The sequence below is a fragment of the Chionomys nivalis genome, chromosome 3, assembly GCF_950005125.1.
Source record: "Chionomys nivalis chromosome 3, mChiNiv1.1, whole genome shotgun sequence".
NCBI lineage: Eukaryota > Metazoa > Chordata > Mammalia > Rodentia > Cricetidae > Chionomys > Chionomys nivalis.
In genome coordinates this window covers 57,374,532-57,392,586 of record NC_080088.1, presented here as the reverse complement: position 1 = coordinate 57,392,586, position 18,055 = coordinate 57,374,532, and the positions used below count along the sequence as shown (strand labels likewise).

The 18,055-nt window shown below is 39.9% G+C and overlaps 1 protein-coding gene across 1 annotated transcript in view; it reads right to left on the bottom strand.

Moving 5' to 3' along the window:
- The window catches only part of Impg2 (interphotoreceptor matrix proteoglycan 2), a 61,958-nt gene extending 45,547 nt beyond the window's left edge, over positions 1–16,411 (bottom strand). Inside the window, exons 1-6 of the mRNA XM_057765723.1 lie at positions 16,327–16,411; positions 15,657–15,884; positions 8,681–8,847; positions 4,154–4,185; positions 4,036–4,059; positions 908–957 (exon numbers count right to left, since the gene is read on the bottom strand). Of these exons, the coding sequence (XP_057621706.1) occupies positions 908–957; positions 4,036–4,059; positions 4,154–4,185; positions 8,681–8,847; positions 15,657–15,884; positions 16,327–16,411 (586 nt within the window). The remainder of the gene's footprint in view (positions 1–907; positions 958–4,035; positions 4,060–4,153; positions 4,186–8,680; positions 8,848–15,656; positions 15,885–16,326) is intronic.
- Between the last annotated feature and the right edge of the window lie 1,644 nt (positions 16,412–18,055).

The window sequence follows — 18,055 nt, the reverse complement described above, 5'->3', positions numbered from 1 at the left end:
AGTAGTTTATACTTTTTATTAAAAATAATAAGCGCTTGGCTGTATCCCTTGGTAGAGCACCTCCTAGCATGAAAGATGCCTTTGGGTTCAATCCCTAGCAAAAAGAAAGAAGGAAAGAGAAGAAAAGAAGAAAGGAATGGGGAAGGAGTGGTGAGAGAGGAGACAGGAAGAGACAGGGAGAGAAAGAGACTGACTAATTTACGTGAAATACAGAACTTGAGACTGGAGAGATGGATCAACAGAGTACGTCCTGCTCTTTCAGGGGACCCTAGTTTGGTTCCTAACACCCACATCAGGCAGCCTGTAACTCCAGTTCCAGAGGGTCTGACACTGAACTTGGTCCGATGCCCTCTTCTGACCTCCCCAGGCACATACATACACTTTGAATACAGACATACACACACACACACACAAACACACACACACACACACACAGAGAGAGAGAGAGAGAGAGAGAGAGAGAGAGAGAGAGAGATACACAAGCAACAAAATTAGATTTTAAAAATCTAAATTAAAAAGTAATAAAAAATCTTTTAAACTTTAAAAAGAATATAGAGCTTAAAGGATGTTCTTCACCCCAGGATGTGTCAGAAAACCCTTGTACTGGGAAAGTCTGGTCACAAAAGATAAAGTGACAACACAAAGGTTCTACCCTCAACTTAAGTGTCTGTCTTAAAATAATTCATGTATCACACTCATGTTTTAAGGTATATTCTGACTCTGAAAGTACTCACAGTATAATATCACGAACCAAGTAAAAAATAATTTTTTTTCTTGAGCAATACAAAAATAGGGGGTGGGGACTGATATTTTTAAAATGTAAGCCAAAAACCTATACTTGCTTGAAAAATTGTCTTAAATCTTTAATAGCTAGGAAATAAAGGTGAATGAAAGCAAAAAAGCATACCTGTAAATGTTGAGGTATCACCAACAGGAACTGGGGATGACAACTCAGGCCTAGGAGGGGAAAAATGCAGGTATTAAAAATTACAGAAACCTGGGAAAGTATTATACAATTTGGAACTTGGGTTCTATGGTGGTTTGAAAGAAACTGGTCCCCAAAGAGAGTGGCACTATATGGAGGTGTGGTTTTGTTGGAGTGGGAGTGGCCTTGTAGGAGGAAGTATGTCACTGTGGGGGGTGGGCTTTGGGGTCTCTTTTTAGACTCAGTGTGGCAGACAGTTTGCCTCCTGGTGCCTGGGGATCAAGATGTAGAACTCTCCGCTCCTTCAGTAGCACCATGTCTGCCTGTGTGCCACCATGTTCCACCACGATGATGATGGACTAAACCGCTGAAACTGTGAGCTACCCCAATTAAATGTTTTCCTTTATAAGAGCTGCAGGTCACGGTGTCTCTTCACAGCAATAGAAACCGTAGCTAAGACAGGTTTCCAATGGAATTGTTTAGAACCAAATAAGGGTTCCCACGCCAACATACAAAGCTGTAAAGTCAAAAAAAGCTATAACTTCACAACTTACTTATGTTGTATATATTGATGCCTCATCAACATAGCCATCCTATATAAAGAACCTTCCTAGTTATAGCTCATTGTCCATTTTTTTTTCCCTCCCGGTAAAATCATTATGTGAAACTATTCTATTGCCTACTTTATCTTTGTCCCCACCCACTTATTCCTCTAGAATGTATCATCACTATAGAAATCTTGCACTCATTCAGTAGTTAGATTAGTTATTATACAGCTAGAAACTCAGCACAGTTCTTTACTCCCAGCGGCCACACTCCAGGTATTCAGTACTCACCTGTGGCTAATGGGAGAAGACAATTAAGAGCATTTGCAGCATCACAGAAGGGTCTGTTTGCTCAATATTAGAAATCTCAACTCCAGGCTCAGAACACAGTTCAATGGAAGAGCATATGCCTAGCATGTTTATGGCCTCAGCCTTGATCCTAATCTCAACAATTAAAGGGGTGGGGAGATAATAATAAGAACTTCACGAGATTAAGGACTTGCCTACCATATCCCTTTCATTTCCAATGTCTAAAAACTTTTAAAAGGGTATTTTTATAGAGCTAGGGATGTAGTTCAATTGACTGAGTGCTTGCCTAGCACTCATGAAGCCCTGGGCTCACTCACCGGTACCACATTGACTAGATATGGCAGTTCTTGCCTCCAACCATAACACTCAATGTAAGATTTGAGGGAACATTAGTATAAATCATGGTAATAAAACATTTGTGATTAACGGTAAAGCAGAGGCATGTTCTCCACACCCTCAGGCACACATAGAAAATCAGAGAAACTGATTTTTAAAGTATCTCACCAGAAAGATTATTCCAGTTTTAAAAAACACCATCTGACGGAGTAACTTATTAAAATCACTATACGAAACCTATCCTTATTCGTTGGTTAGACCATTTCTACCTGACATCACTTACTAAATGAGTAATCACTAGAAGAACTTAAAGTCATATGACATCTGGACAAGTGATTTAGATAAGTACAGGAAGGCCTCAGTAACAGAAACCATCAAGAGGCTTCTTGGGTTACAGGATGGGAGGGGAAAATAAAATGAGGTTCAGAGGCGTTTAGAATACATATTAGCATAATCGAACCTGAAGAGGTCCCTCAGTTACCCACAGGCAATACCTTTATGCTTATTTGGTTGTAGGAATTGGGAAACTATGAGAAGACAGGCAGAGAAACAGATAATTGGAAATAGAAAAGAAACTAAAAAGCAAGAGTGATGGTGGTTGTGGGGAGAGAGATTTTCATTTTTTTTTTGAGGGTGTGGCCATCAGCAGCTGCCCACACTCCTGCAGAAGATCACACACCCATGTACATATGAGCAGCACTAACTGGACAGCGGGGAGGAGCTGAACAAGAGCTGGAAAGGGGTGTGCTGGAGGGGATTTAGGGAGAGCTGGAGGCAGAAGTGGGAAGAGGATATGATCAAGCTATGCGTGATACATCAGTGAAATTCTCAAAGAATAAATGTTTTAATGTTTTTAAAAATAGAGGACATAGGCCGGGTGGTGGTGGCGCACGCCTTTAATCCCAGCACTTGGGAGGCAGAGGCAGGTGGATCTCTGTGAGTTCGAGACCAGCCTGGTCTACAAGAGCTAGTTCCAGGACAGCCTCCAAAACCACAGAGAAACCCTGTCTCAAAAAAAAAAAAATAGAGGACATATTACTTTAAAAATCAAAAATAAAAGAGAGTGAGGAGAGAGAGAAAGAGTATGTGTATGTACTGGGCAATAGAAGGAAGAAGAGAAGTAAGGCACCTTGGGTCCAGCAGATTGTGGATGTGAAGAAGATGGTTTCTCCAGCTCTGTCATTGGGATGGAAGTTTCACAAATAGACTAATAGCCAACAGGCCAAGAGGGAAAATAAGTCCCCCACAATGCCCAATCTCAAATCTTAACACAGACTTTGTGGTATCATGAGACAGATAAGTGACCAAGGCCACAAAGTTCACTCTCCTCCTGCCTGTCTGTGTTCTATTCAAAAACTCCTGTGTGTATACTCCAACTATATCTTGACTTTGTTTTGGAAGCTGGATGTCTGGATCCTGGCGTGTTAAGTTAATTTTTTAACCTACTAGTGATTTACTATGTAGTCTCCCACACGTTGGTATACTACTGATATTCTGAAGATGACTGGAATTTAAACTTCAGTCACTATCCTCACCTTTTGAAGTCTGCTTTACATAACCGCTGCTTAGAAGCCAGAAATCATCCTGGCCTTTGCCTAGTGACCAGACGTGAAGCACACTAACAGATTAATCTACAGTGTACTGTTTTCTTTCAAGACCATACTCATAAAGTCAATAAAATAATCCAAACAACTACCAAGCGTTTAACAACCTAAATGTCTCTAAGATAAACCTTTTCAGTGTTGGTGTTAGCCTTAAGCTCAGTGGCAGCAGGTTGTTCTCACGAAGGCAAACTTCCATTGAATTATCCAGGAAGAAACGAGTGGGCTCCTGGTAAGCTCAGACAGTGAATGAGCCCGGTGGCTATGGTGGTGCTCTGGGAAGGGAGATGGCCTCAGAGGAACAGCATTTGGGACTTACCCACAGGCCTGGTGCTTGCAGGAGCTGAAAGGACATAGGAAAGGAAAGGCAGTGTAAGTGTTGGCGTTCATGAGACACCCCTATGTTGCCAGGTGTTGGATTAGGAGGAAAGACATACCTGCTTGCAGCTTCCTTCGTGTAAGCCAGCTTCTGAAGAAAACAAAGACACGATGGCTGAGTTAATAGCAGTGATTGCACAGTGAATAAGATCTACTCCACAGAGGTCACCAATGCCCTAACGAGGCGAAAGCTAGGCCACTAATCTCTAAGGACAAGCAAATCATGAATGCAGGTGTTGTGGTTTTTTAAAAGTGGCACAGGAGAGAAAGACACTATGAGACAGAGTTCAGTGGAGAGGTTATTTTATTGGGGAAAAGTGAATGGGAAAAGGGGGAGGGGAGAAGGGAGACCAGCCTCTGGGAACAGGAGTGGCAGAAGAGAAGAGAGGAGAGAGAGAAAGATAGACAGACAGACAGACAGACAGACAGAGAAAGAGAGAGAGATAGGAGGTGGGCAGGGCCCTTTTAAAGGGAATGTAGTGAATGCGCACGGGAGGTGCTCTTAGTGGCTACAGCTGAGGATGTATACCCCAAAATCAGGCCAGCACAGATGCCTGAATATTAACAGCAGGTACTGATGATGTCAAGTTTGTTTCTATGACCGTGCAAGCATCCTAGCATTCTCTCTGCTTATGTGCCCTGATGTTCCTGTGTACTCTTACTTAAAAAAAAAAAAAAAAGGTGTACAGAATATTAAGGTGGACTCAGAAGGTCTAGTTTAAAGTTCCCATTTCTCCTCCCAGTTACAAGCACACACCCCATGTCCTTTCTGGTTCCAAGGATCAGTGTTCTCATCTGTTAAATGGAAAGAAAATTACCCAAATCACTCTGAGATATCATTAAGTAATTTGCTCCTTTTCTTCCTCTACGGTCCCTCCCAAAATAATCTGTCACTTCATGCATTCAGTCAGTACATCAAAGCTGGTGAATATTCCTATAATTAAAAACCCAGACCACCTCCTTTGCTTCATATGAAAACATCAAACAATGCACATTTCTCGTGAGCAGTTAAGGTGACTGTTTCAAAATAACTTCACCCTTCTTGCCTCATCTGCAAGGAGCACAGTGACTTTCCTGCCTAAGCTCTGATCTTGTTGACTCCCATTAGGGACTGGGAAGCTATTATCCCATCCTGTTCCCACCTAATCTGCCACAGCCTGTTGTAAAATATTTGTTTAAGTACGTAAATATATGTTCATTGTATTTGTTTAATAATGTAAAGAGGAGTTGCTGTTTTACCTTGCCTGCCTAAGGCACCTGATTGGTCTAATAAAATTCTGAACAGCCAATAGCAAGAGAGGAGGTATAGACAGCACTCTGAGCAGGGAGAGCAAGTGGGAAGAGGAATTTAGTCTGGGGAGGGGGGTGAGAAAGACAAAGAAAAGCCAGGAAGACACCAGGGACCAGACTGACAGACACGGAGGAAGCGGGAAAGTAGGACAAGCCCTGAGACAAAACATAGATGAATAGAAACAGGTTAAATTAAGCTACAAGAGCTAGTGAAACAATCTTAAGCTAAGGCCAAGCATCTATAATTAATAATAAGTCTCAGTGTCTTTATTTGGGAGCTGAGTGGTGACCCAAAGAAAATGGCAACTACAGGAACCCCACAAATCCTATTTCTTTACTTTTGCCCATCATGTTCTTTCTCTGTCCCGTGATCTGGTTAGGAGCCTCAGTGGCTTCCTACCTGGTCTCTCTGTCAACTGACTCTCTGTAGTAACCCTTCAAACAACCTTTAAGAGTTCAAAATTGGGCCAGAGACTCAGCAGGTGAAGGCCCTTCCTCCCAAGCCTGACTGGGGTCAATCCTGGCAGCCCACATAGCAGAAGGAGAGAACTGACTCCTACAGAAGTTTCATAGTTCCCCCCTTGTTCTTACTCTCACAGTTTATTAATAAATAAATAAATAATAAATGTGAATTTTTAAGACCAAGCTTTTAAGCCAGCTCCTTTGTCTTATCCCCTTACAACTTGGAGTTTCCCATCACCCACAGAGCCAAATCCAAGCCTCTCGACACTCTCCCCTTCTCCCTTTTGACCTGTCATTTCTAGCATATCCCTCTACTACACGGGCCTAAACCATTCCCTACAAACACAGTTTGTGTTGTTCCCTGCATCTGCCTGTCCAACCTCACCTTTTCCACCAACTCACATTTACCCCTTTAGACTCAAGCCAAACAGAGCATCGCCTGTCTAATCTACAAGCTCTAAGTATTCACTGAAGCGTATCTCCTAGACTTTCAAGTTAAAACTAAAGTCCCACTTGTAAGCAACACATTTTAGTGTAACATCACAAAACTGTTATTAAGTTAATAACCCCTTGTATATGTTTCTTGCTTTAGTTGCTGATCTAATATTATAGACACAATTTGAAATACACAGGGATTATATAAATATGAATACATGATTCTTTTCTTTGTGGAAGTCTTTTGAATCAATGACCACTGGAATGGGAGCTCCATAACACAGGGGAAACATGCTTTGAGAGTTTTGTTTTGTTTTTGCAGTGCTGCTAATCAAACACAGGGCCTTGCACAGGATACTATGTTCTGTGCTGCTGAACAATATTCATATCCAAAAATATAAATTTTGGGAATAATGGTCCTAGATTATAAATGATTTTGCAATAAAGGACAAGCAATGTATTTATTGTCTTTATTTACAAAATGAATAACACCTTGTAAGGTTGCTGTCCATTAGCTATAAAATATGGGTGGCATGGATGATGCATCTATTTTCATAATTTCTAAAATGAAGCAGTTATAAATATGACAGAGAAAAGGCAGACACCGTGTCTTGACTTGAACTGTGACACACCATGGCAAATAGATGAGTTCATTTTAAACACATAAAAAATTTGCACGTCTACAAAATGTTTATAACCCTATAAAATCTGTCTTGGTCCACCCATGTTTAGTAAACTATCCGCCTACCCAACTTTCTCTCATTTAATGAGATCACCATTGTAAAACCAAATGTTAAAAGAATATAGTACATCTTCTTTACTAGAAATAAAATTTAAAAATGAAAGAATGTGATGATTCATCTTGTTTCTTTTAGATACACTCTTATTTCATAAAGATCAAACAAAAATAACTCAGAGCTATTCATTTAATAATACCTACTTAAACAACTGGTTTTAGCTATTCATCCAACAATTATTTTCAGTATGTAATACTTGCAGCCAGTACTTGAAAATGATATTCATAAACTTCAAAGATTGTAGGGAGTAGAAAAATACCTGTGGCTATTACTTTTATAATTTTATTTCAACAAATATCCATTAAATAATTTCTATAATTTCTGATAATAAAACATAGCAAATATGGCTGGCAAGATGGCTCAACAGGTAAAATCATGTGTCCTGCAAACCAGATGACCTGATTTGGATCTTTGGAGCCTATGATACCTAATCTTGGTTGTCAAGTTAGTTATGTCTAGAATTAATTAAAACCCATACAGCTGGACAAATCTGTGAGTGATTTTTCTTGTTTAGAAAAACTTCAGAAAAAAAAAAGAAAAAAAAAAAGAAAGAAAAACTTCAGTTAGGAAGACCGACCTTAAATCCAGCTCATTTGAGGTCAGAAAATCCATCCTAACTCTGGGCCACACCCTCTGGTAACAACCCACATAAGAGGACATGGAAGAAGGAAGGGCTTGGTTTCATGCCTGTTTCCCCTCACTCTTGCTGGCAAACTTATCTGTCCTGCTGCTGAAGCATTCTTTCACTGGTTTTAGAAACTCTTTCTTTGAGATTCTAACATAGAGACCAACTGCGACATCCAGCCTCATGTTGAACAATTATGGGATTTTTGAACTTACTGGTGGCAGAGAACCATTGTTGGATTAGCCAGACCACAGGCTGTAAGTCACTGTAGGCATCCTCTTTTAATATATAGATGCATTCTAGAAGATCTGCTCCTCTAGAGAACCCTGACTAATACAGAACTTTGAAAAGCCACGTACAGTGGCTGCATCTGTAACCCCAAGATTCCTAAGGCAGGATGGGAGAGACAGAAGAATCAGTCGGAAGTTCATTTATTTTGTGCAGAAGCAAAAATTAAAAGAGAGACCTTGCATCAAAAACAAACAAGGTGGAAGGAGAAAATTGGCTTCCAAGAAGTTGAACTCTGCCCTCCATATGTCTGCCATGGCACACATGTGTACACATGCATGCACGCCCACATACATACACACAAATAAAAACAAATTGAACTGAAACCACATTCATACTTCACTACATGTGCTGAATAAACTATATCCTCTAACTTACTTAGAATGACTAGGATCCATCTTGAATGAACATATAAAGCAATTTGGCAATAAAGTTTAACTCACACAGATCCTTATCTTTGAATTTTTGCATAATATTATTTTGATACATTTCTATCTATAAACAAGGCTGCGGCTGTTTCTGCATTAACAGTGTTCATTATGAAAGGCGAGAGCTAGGGATAGAAGACTAAGCTATACCCTAGGGCAGCTCACTCGGAAACCTTAAACCATGTTATCTTCTCTTCCTTTAGCCATGTACAATGATGCCTACAACGATTTAACGATTTCTCTCTTCCTTGCGACACTTACCTTCGTGATTAAGCTTCTATGTTCCACAGACTGACTAAACTGTGTGCCCATTTCAAATACACTTGTGGTTCCATCCTCACACACGTCCTTCCAGTAACGATATTCCTCACGCCCAGGAAGTCGATCCCAAAACGTCCTGAAGGCTTCCCAGATGGCTTCCTGGCACACTGGAAAGTAGAGAGAGATGTGTGGAAAAGGATAACATGTTCTGTGAGTCTCATGATGATCATGGGACAACTCACTCCTATTTCTCTGAAACACTTTTGGTCTATCACTTTTTCTGGAGGGTCATGAGGATGACATTCAGCTAAAAACATCCTGTTCAAACTTTTCAGTTCTGAAAAAAAAAAATTGTACTCCCCAACTATTCCTTTATAAGGGGCATTTACTCACCTCTTAATGAATATGTTCCTTGTTATTTTTTTATATTTATTTATTATGTATACAATATTCTGTCTGTGTGTACGCCTGCAGGCCAGAAGAGGGCACCAGACCTCATTACAGATGGTTGTGAGCCACCTTGTGGTTGCTGGGAATTGAACTCAGGACCTTTGGAAAAGCAGGTAATGCTCTTAACCCCTGAGCCATCTCTCCAGCCCATTCCTTGTTATTTTTTTATCCCATGTTTATGTCTCATGAAAATGGAACTTAGATTTAATATACTGTGTTGAATCTGTTTTATTAATAGACACTGTAATTTTAACCTCCCTTTTTTTTTTTTTAACTGAAGTCATGACTTCTCAGCTTTTCAAAAGACAATGACAGTTTTGGACACTGCAGTAAAAATGATGCCTAAAGACTTAATGTTGTACCCACAGAGCAACCCTTGTGAGAGAAGCTTCTTCTTTCAATAGATAATAGTTAATACAGAGACCCACAACTGGTCAACATGCAGAGAAGAAGAAACATCACAACACTCAGTCTTATGGGATGTCTACATCACATTCCTCCCCTCAAGGTGTGAAGATCTATGCAGGAGAGGGGACAGAAAGATTGTGAAAGCCAGAAGAGGTGGACCACTTCAAGGAAACTGCTTTCTGACACAACACGCAGATAGATGCACATATGAACACACGGCTGTAATAACATGTATAAGACACGCACAAGCCAGACGAAACCCCAGCACAGAGAGAGAGATCAGAACAAAGTCCTGCTTCTAGCTCAGAGCTATTGGCATTCATTTGCTGGTGTGAGGGGAAGTCAGTTTTCTTCAATAGAGTGCCTTCTGGTATACCAACCCCCTTCCAGGGCGGGCTTCATAGCCAGGAGTAGTGAACTTGAGGGATTTGGGTTTTGGTTTTGGTTTTTTAAGAGAGAGGAAACATGAGATTGGGTAAATTGAGAGGTGGGGGGATCTGGGAAGAGCTAAGGAGGAATAATATGGTCAAAGTACATTTTATGAAGTTTTCAAAGAATAAAAGCTTTTAAAAAATAAAGAGAGAGAATGACATTTTAAAAGAGCTAAGAGGCTTTTGGGTAAAATGCAGAAATGCAAATGAATGTGATCTATTCTTTGGAAAACTCACTGGACATTTTGAAAGGAGCATTTGGAACTCCTCAGGGCTTGTAGGTTGAGGGCACACTGAAGCCAGGGAGAGAGTGTTCACTTTGAGTAGTCACTCTCCAGCAAATACAACTCATGCTTGAAAACAGGGGATAATATTCATTTTTATACAAAAGAAGGAAACAAATCCAGTTCAGGTGCACTCCTTGGCATCTACGCAAGCAAAGAAAAAGAAATGTGATTGCGCAAGAACTTGTATGAACATGTTTGAAATGGCTTTATTTACACTTGCCAAAGCCTGGAGGTAATAAAGACGGCTTCAGCAGAAGAACGGAAAATAAACTCTGGCAAATCCACACAATGGAATATTATTCAATTATTATTGCAAAATGAGCTTTCAAAGCAATAAAATTATGCATACTGCCAAATCAACAAAACTAATCTGTATGAGCCCAATAAATTTGTGGAAAGGCAAAAGTATGGGGACTGTAAAAAGATGAGTGTTCCTCAGGGGTTGGGAAGGAGGGCTATGAATAGGTGGAGTCGTTCTGAAGAACGCTGTAATCGTTGGTAAACACCATCATACCTTCACCAAAGCCCAATGAATATACACCGCAGTGAACTCCAGTGTGAACTATGAACTTGTTAATAATACGCCAATGTTGGACTGTCAATTGTAGCAAATGTACTGTATTAATATAAGATGTTAATGCTAGGGAGTTTAAGGAACTTTGCACTAACTTTATGGACATCGTGCTCAATTTTTCTTTGAACCTATAACTACTCTGAAAACTTCATTGGTTTTAGAAACACATTAAGTAAAAATTATATCCAGGAGGCTTGAGATAACTCAGCTGTTAATAGCAATGGCTGGCTGCTCTTGCAAAAGAATGTAATTCAGTTACCAGCACCCATATGGTACCCACAGTCACACTTAACTACAGTTCCAGGGAATCCAGTGCCTTTTTCTGGTCTCCAAGGGCACTAGACAACTAGACACATGTTGTCCATACAGGCAAAAAAATCCTCATACATATAGGATAAAAATAAACATTTTCTAAAAAGATTACTTGCTGCTCTTAGAGGCCCTGAGTACTATTCCCAGCTTCCATATCTGGCAGTTCATAACTGCCTGGAACTCCAGCTTTATGGGGTTAAACACCTTCTTCTGGCCACTGCATGCACCCACACACATGGCATGCACTCACACAAACACACACACACATATAAATTTTTAAAAATTATATAATATTTGTAAAACTTTGCTGTGTGAAAATAAAAACTAACTAAACGTACCGGCCAACCATCCCAGAGCATAAAATATGAAGAGCCATTAATATATCTGTTGCTTTTGCATCACTGTGAGCACTGCACACTCTAAGAGAAGAAAGATTGGCACTGGGTCAATATTTCAGAGTTTCAGACATCATGGGTGGTGGCATGGTGGTATAAACGTATACATCGCCGCAGTATGAACATCTACGTTGTTCAATGTCTATGCAGCTTTATTCAAAGTAAAAATTAAAACAATTCAAGTACTTACTAATATAAAATGAAGGTGAAATGGCCATACAGTTAAGTTAAAAGAAAATTTGTTATCTTAATACTTTGTATCTAGAATCTATTGAAATGCAATACCCCGAGATTTATGACCAACGTCAGAACCACAAAACTATGCAAATCTACTTTCAATTCAGATGGGCCAAAGTCACTTTAAAGACAACTGTTGAGAGTCTCTAGGAATGGTCCTGAGCCACACAACAGATGAAGACACAAGAAAATTCAACAAATGTCGGTAAGGAAAGTGAGTCAGCTGCTGTAGACAACAAGGAAAGGACAGAGCAGGCATCTAACCAGGAAGGAAGTAAAGCTTCCTTCATCTGCAGACAAGAGCTGTGTGCACAAGTCCTAAGGAAGCCACTTTAAGATGCTCTGAACTATTAAGTAATTACAATTAGGTTTCAGAATACAATATTGTATTATAATTTAAGAATTATATAATATTTGTAAAACTTTTGGTCATGGTGTTTATGACAGCAATAGAGACCAAGCTAGGAGCTTTTTTTGTTAGATTTTGTTGTGTGTGTGAACAGTTGTTTGATGTGCAATCTACCTCCCACATGGATCTTACTACACATTTAACATAATCCTATCAGAATAATGGTTGATGTCTTTGTGTATATTAATGAGCTAACAGTAAAATTCATTTTTACTATAAGGAACCCAGCACCCGGGAAGCAGAGAGGCAGGCAGACCTCTGTGAGTTCAAAACCAGCCTGGTCTATAAGAGCTAGTTCCAGGACAGGCTCCAAAGCTACACAGAAACCCTGTCTTGAAAAAAAAATACAAAATATAAGCAATACGTTCCTCCCACTCAATCAGCAATACTGTTGCTTTCTTAGGATCATCAAAGGCCCTACAAGTCTTAGTGTTTACTAAGACCCTTTGAAGACATTACTATTACTAATGTCACTCCCATTTCAATGGTAACAAAATAGAAGTTTGCTGTGCTTAATGGCTTGTGACTGTAATCCCAGTACCTGGGACACTGTGGCAGGAGGGTTGTCACAAGTTCAAGGCCATCCTGAGGCACACGGTGAGTTTCAGGTCAGCCTGAGATTAAAAAGTGAGACATTTTAAAGTATTTTTGAGAAACAGGATAATTCTCCTGGGGGTCGGAAAGACGGCTCAGTGATTAAAAGTATTTACTGGTCTTGAAGAGGAGCCAGTTTTGGTTTTCTGCACTAACACAGTGGCTCACCACTGTTTGTAATTCCAGTTCCAGGGAAGCTCATGTCCTCCTTTGACCTCCATGAGCATCTGTCACAAATATAGTCCATATACTTACATGAACAAAACACTCAAACACTGTGTGTGTGTGTGTGTGTGTGTGTGTGTGTGTGTGTGTGTGTGTGTGCTTGAAAAGAAAAGAATAACTTTCTTGGAGACACAGAGCCAGCAAACCTACAGATCAAATACTGTATGGGTCCCGCTAACACTACAATAATCATTTGTTGTTCAGCTGAAATTCAAGTTTTAACCGAATGCCCTACATTTTTATTTCCTAACCTGGCAGTGCTATACATACTTCATGAAAGAGTTAAGGACGGCTTCAGCGCATCCTACATTACTCCGGCAAAGAAGCTTTAAGCAAATAGAACCACACTCAGCTTTTGAGTTCCCATACCCTCCATGGCCACCGGGAAAATGTCGACTTGTTCTTCCCAGTAGGTACGGATGGCTCGTCTCCGTGCTTTCTGCAGATGTACCTAGCCTCTTCGAGCTGTCTTTGCAGCACCCCGGTGATTCTGGTAAGCTGTGCCTTCATTTCATTTTGTTCTGATTTACAGAGATCTACCTGCCTCTGCCTCCTGACTTCTGGGATTAAACCAGACCAAATGCCAGCATGGAAGTGTGGGCACCTCCTGTGTGCCTGGTGCCCAGGAAGACCAGAAGAGGGCACCAGGTCTCCTGGGAATAGAGTTACAGTTGGTTGGGACCCACCACATAGTGCTGGAAATCACTGTGGCCCTTTGGAAGAGCAATCTGCGCTCTTAACACTGGGCCTTATCCCCAGCCCTTCCCCAGTTTTCAAAAGCATAAGAGATAAAGTATTGTTTTCTACCATGATCATAATAACAACCATAGTATAATGCCTAGGTCAACCACTTACTTTTCTGAGGTCCCTGTTCTTTCTAATTTTTTAATTATTTCTTTTATTTTTTGAGAGGGCAATATAATTATCATTTCCCCTTCTTCCCTCTCCTCCTTTCAAATACTTCCATATTTCCATATACCCTTCCTTGCTCTCTTTCATTCAAGTTCATGGCCTTTTTTTCATTAATTAATTTTTTTCATTAACACACACACAGAGAGAGAGACAGAGACAGAGACAGACAGAGATAGAGAGGGAGGGAGGGAGGGAGGGAGGGAGGGAGGGAGAGAGGTATGTGTATATTCCTAAATATATAAGTACAATTGTTTAGTATGTATAATGTTACTTGTATGTATATTTTCAGGGTTCCTTTTCAATAATCCAACTCACAGCACCTATATTTTTGAATTCATTATTTCAAGGATGTTTCATTTTTTTCCTTTTGTTGACCTCTTATTTTTAGCAGTACTTCTTGACTTTATAAAAATAAGAGCAAAATAATCACAAAACAGAAGCAGATTCCTTAGTGGCTGGCCCTTCCTCTTTACTGTGGAATAGACAGCTGAGACAGCTGGATATTCTGATCCATTTAAAGTTAAAATCCAGGCAGTGTAAATCATCTTGATATATGACCCACTGTCATTCTCTTGTCCTTCATGTCCTCAGTCACTTTGCAAGTTCATTTCCAACCTAGGGTCCTACATAATACTTCTAGGTCTATGATTCCATTTTAACAAATGAAAGAAGAGCCAGGTCAAGGGTGGTGGTGCACACCTTTACTCCCAGCACTTGAGAGGCAGAGCAGGCAGGTCTCTGAGGCTAGCCTGGTCTACAAAGTAAGTTCCAGAACAGTCAGGGCTGTTATGCAGAGAAAAAACTCTGTTGTGTTAAAAAAAAGAAAAAGGGAGCGAAGACAATCAAGACTAGCATATTCACAGGGGCTGCTAAAACACTGTGCCATGTTATATTAACATAAAACATTACACATATGAAATGTTTTCACTGCCATTAAATTTTTATTTTTTAAAAAAAGCTGTAGTGTAGAAGAGAATGTCGAGGAACAGAAAACTAAGATAATGAAGTAACAGCTGAGGAAGACAATTGTACAACCTGGTGCCGGGGGAAACAATGAGTGCTCAATAAACAAACGGATGAGTGTTTAATAGGGCAGTCCTGATGTGTGCAATCATTTCATAATCAACCTCTACACTTAGCTTAGTAACATCACATTCATATAATAGCACTTTTTTATTGGCTGTTGAACACATAAAAAGCAAAATTTGATAAATCCTTCAAATGTCTAAGGCATATGGACAATGTTCAATTAAGCAACAGTAGCAAGTGTAAGAAACATATGTGAATTCACACAGCAGAAGATATGAATCCAGGATCATATTGCCTAATCAATAAGACAAAAGCCAGGTGAGAGCCGTGAGAGAAGAGTCATCTCTGGCATGTCCAGAGTACACAGTCAAGAAGCCCGTTATACTTTCACCTATAACATAAGTAGGAAAGCACAGGAGTCTTTGTTTCTAAATATGTGCTGTGGGTATATGTAGGTAAATTACCACAATGAAAAAGAAAAAAATATATATTTAATATATCCAGTAACACAGTAGTGCTTTCAAATATACTAAAAAAAAAATTAGATATTTTCTATTATAATAATTTACACTTTTCTCTCAATTTATATCAACATGATTAAGTCCTTTTCTCACTAATATTTGGTTCATTATCACCTTTTTACTATAAAAGTGCACAACAAATGTGATGGTTGAGTATCATGAAGGAATCCAAGGGTTTGGCTACCTGCTTACCTCGGGCTTTAAAATACTTCACGTGGTTGGCCACCGCCTCCGCAGCGCTTTCATTGGGGCAAACTTTGACCCCATTTGGGAACAGAATCGATCTCCGCCTTCTAAGCAGCCACCTGCTCTCTGCCTCTGTGGACTCCAAAAGCTGCCTGTTTCTGGGAGGCAGGGAAGGGTCAATGGACTTCTCAGGCAAGAGCAGGGAGACTGCACGCGTGGGTTCTTGTATCACTTCTGCAGAAAAGATGGTCTGTTACTACAGAGAATGCCCTCGGAGCAGAACCCCGGGGCTTCCCAGGAAGGACAGGCAGGACAAAAGGCAGCAAATAGAGACAAGCAGACGTCTGCTTCAGTTAAACCTTTAAGGCAATGCTCGAAACACATGCATGCACACCGAAGGAAGACGTACTCAAGCTTCTTCCCATCTAGCTAGTAATCCTTTAATTCAAGATTGTTTTTAAATTTAAGTATACACCAAATTTCAACGCAAGGGTATAAAGTTTGAACTAGGAATTATTACCCAAATCATGGGAGATGATTTCTAAATCTAAAGCAGTTCAATAAAGCAATGGTAAAGATTAATAGTCATATTGTCCAACAACAACAACAATGTCAAATATTACTATTTTGACAATATTAAAGGTCCCCAAGAAAACAAGTATTAGTTTTGAATTACCTGAGAATGATACAAGATTTCCTCCTGCCAGAAAAAATAGCAAAATACCCAGAGAAATCTTCCCTAAAAGAAGAAACATAATCATTTAGGCCAAAACCAAAGAAATGAGATAACAAAATGAGCACCCGGAGTTTGGAGGTTTCCACTAACAAATGTTCACAAGAAAAAGACTTGCAGTTAAAAGTTTATGTCTGGGAGTGAGCAACCACTCTAAAACCATTGTCAATTGACATAAGTTTAAAAAAAATAAAATAAAACTCGTCCTTTCAGAGTAGCTCTGGCTTCTTTTCTGACTTAATAGGGACACTATGGAAGCAGGAGGTAAGCTAATTAGGACAGATGGGAAGAGAGAATTCTAATCTAGCCACCTAAGCGTCTTAGTAAACCCCGCCTCCCTCAACAAGCCCTGCATTTGCAGTGTGCTTCACGGGCCCCTTTCCTCCCAAGGCTCTGACTCCGTGGTCAGGCGTGATAGACTTACATGTTCTCTGTGTTTTCCTAAAACAAAGACCTGTAAGCCACAAGTGCTCATTTTTCCTGCATAGGAGAAAATCCTTTGTAACCACTTCCTTTGCCTTCTTCCTCGTGCACCGTCAAGAATAATAAAGGGGGCCCACGGGGGAGCTGCTGAGAGAATTAACAGATCAACGCATTTCACCCACACAGCGTGACTTAAAATACCGCCTGGCAAATATTGAGCGTACAGCATAAGCTATGTTAAAAATAACTGTTGCCAAGTTTTCTATCAAACATGAAGTCCCTGCCATCTGAGACGGTAAGTGACATTGCAGTGGAAGAGTGACAGAAACAGGCAGAAGGACAATGCTTTTCAAAGCAGTATGGAAAAGCCAGAAAGAGCATGATAGCAGGGAGAAAGTATCTACCAAGAATTTTAGGGGCTGTTTTCATGGGGTTCTGTGGACAGTGAGGTATTTCCATGGCCTCGTGCCCTAGAACAACTATAGTCAAGTTGGTTACAGCTAACTACTTCTGATGGAACAGTTTTTCTTTGTGGCCTTCCCATTGTGCCTTGAGGAAATAACAGCATATTCTTGGGATAAAAGAGTTCAACATAGCCTAAATCGGCATTCGCAGGATATTCACCATGAGCATGAAGAACTCTTAGTCGACAAATGGTGTCCTCCACCAAATGGAATCATATAAAATTCTTTACTAGTAAAGATTTTCATCTACCTAAGCAAATAGAAAGCAACAACGTTAACCAAAAAAAAAAAATCCCTATGGGTATTTGGGATTACTATTTTTAAAAAAATTATTTTAGTTTTACATATTCTGGTGAAACTTTTGAAAAAATTTACTATCTAAAGCACGTGTCCCTTAGAATCCTTAACGGTGTCACTGTCAATGTTCTCATGGCATGGGGAGAGCTTATCAATTATGTGACAGCCTCAATAAATATTTCCAGCCCTTCTAAGAAGCTGGATTGCACAGTGATACCTGTAAAATATTAGTAGGGCTAAGAAATGTGAAAACTTGAATCAAAGGGGAAAAGTTAAAAATTTGTGTCTTAAATATCTGTTGATGATTGCGAACACAGGAACACATTTCAATTAACAAACACTGGTGGCAATTACTGGTTTTGTTATCCTACTCCAAAGAATGAAAAGCTCCTGAGAACCAAGGCAGTCTGGAAAACACTGCTGTACTTAAACTGAGAAAAACCTCCTCAAATGCAGAACGTTTCCAGCATTTGATGGCCTTGTAGTCC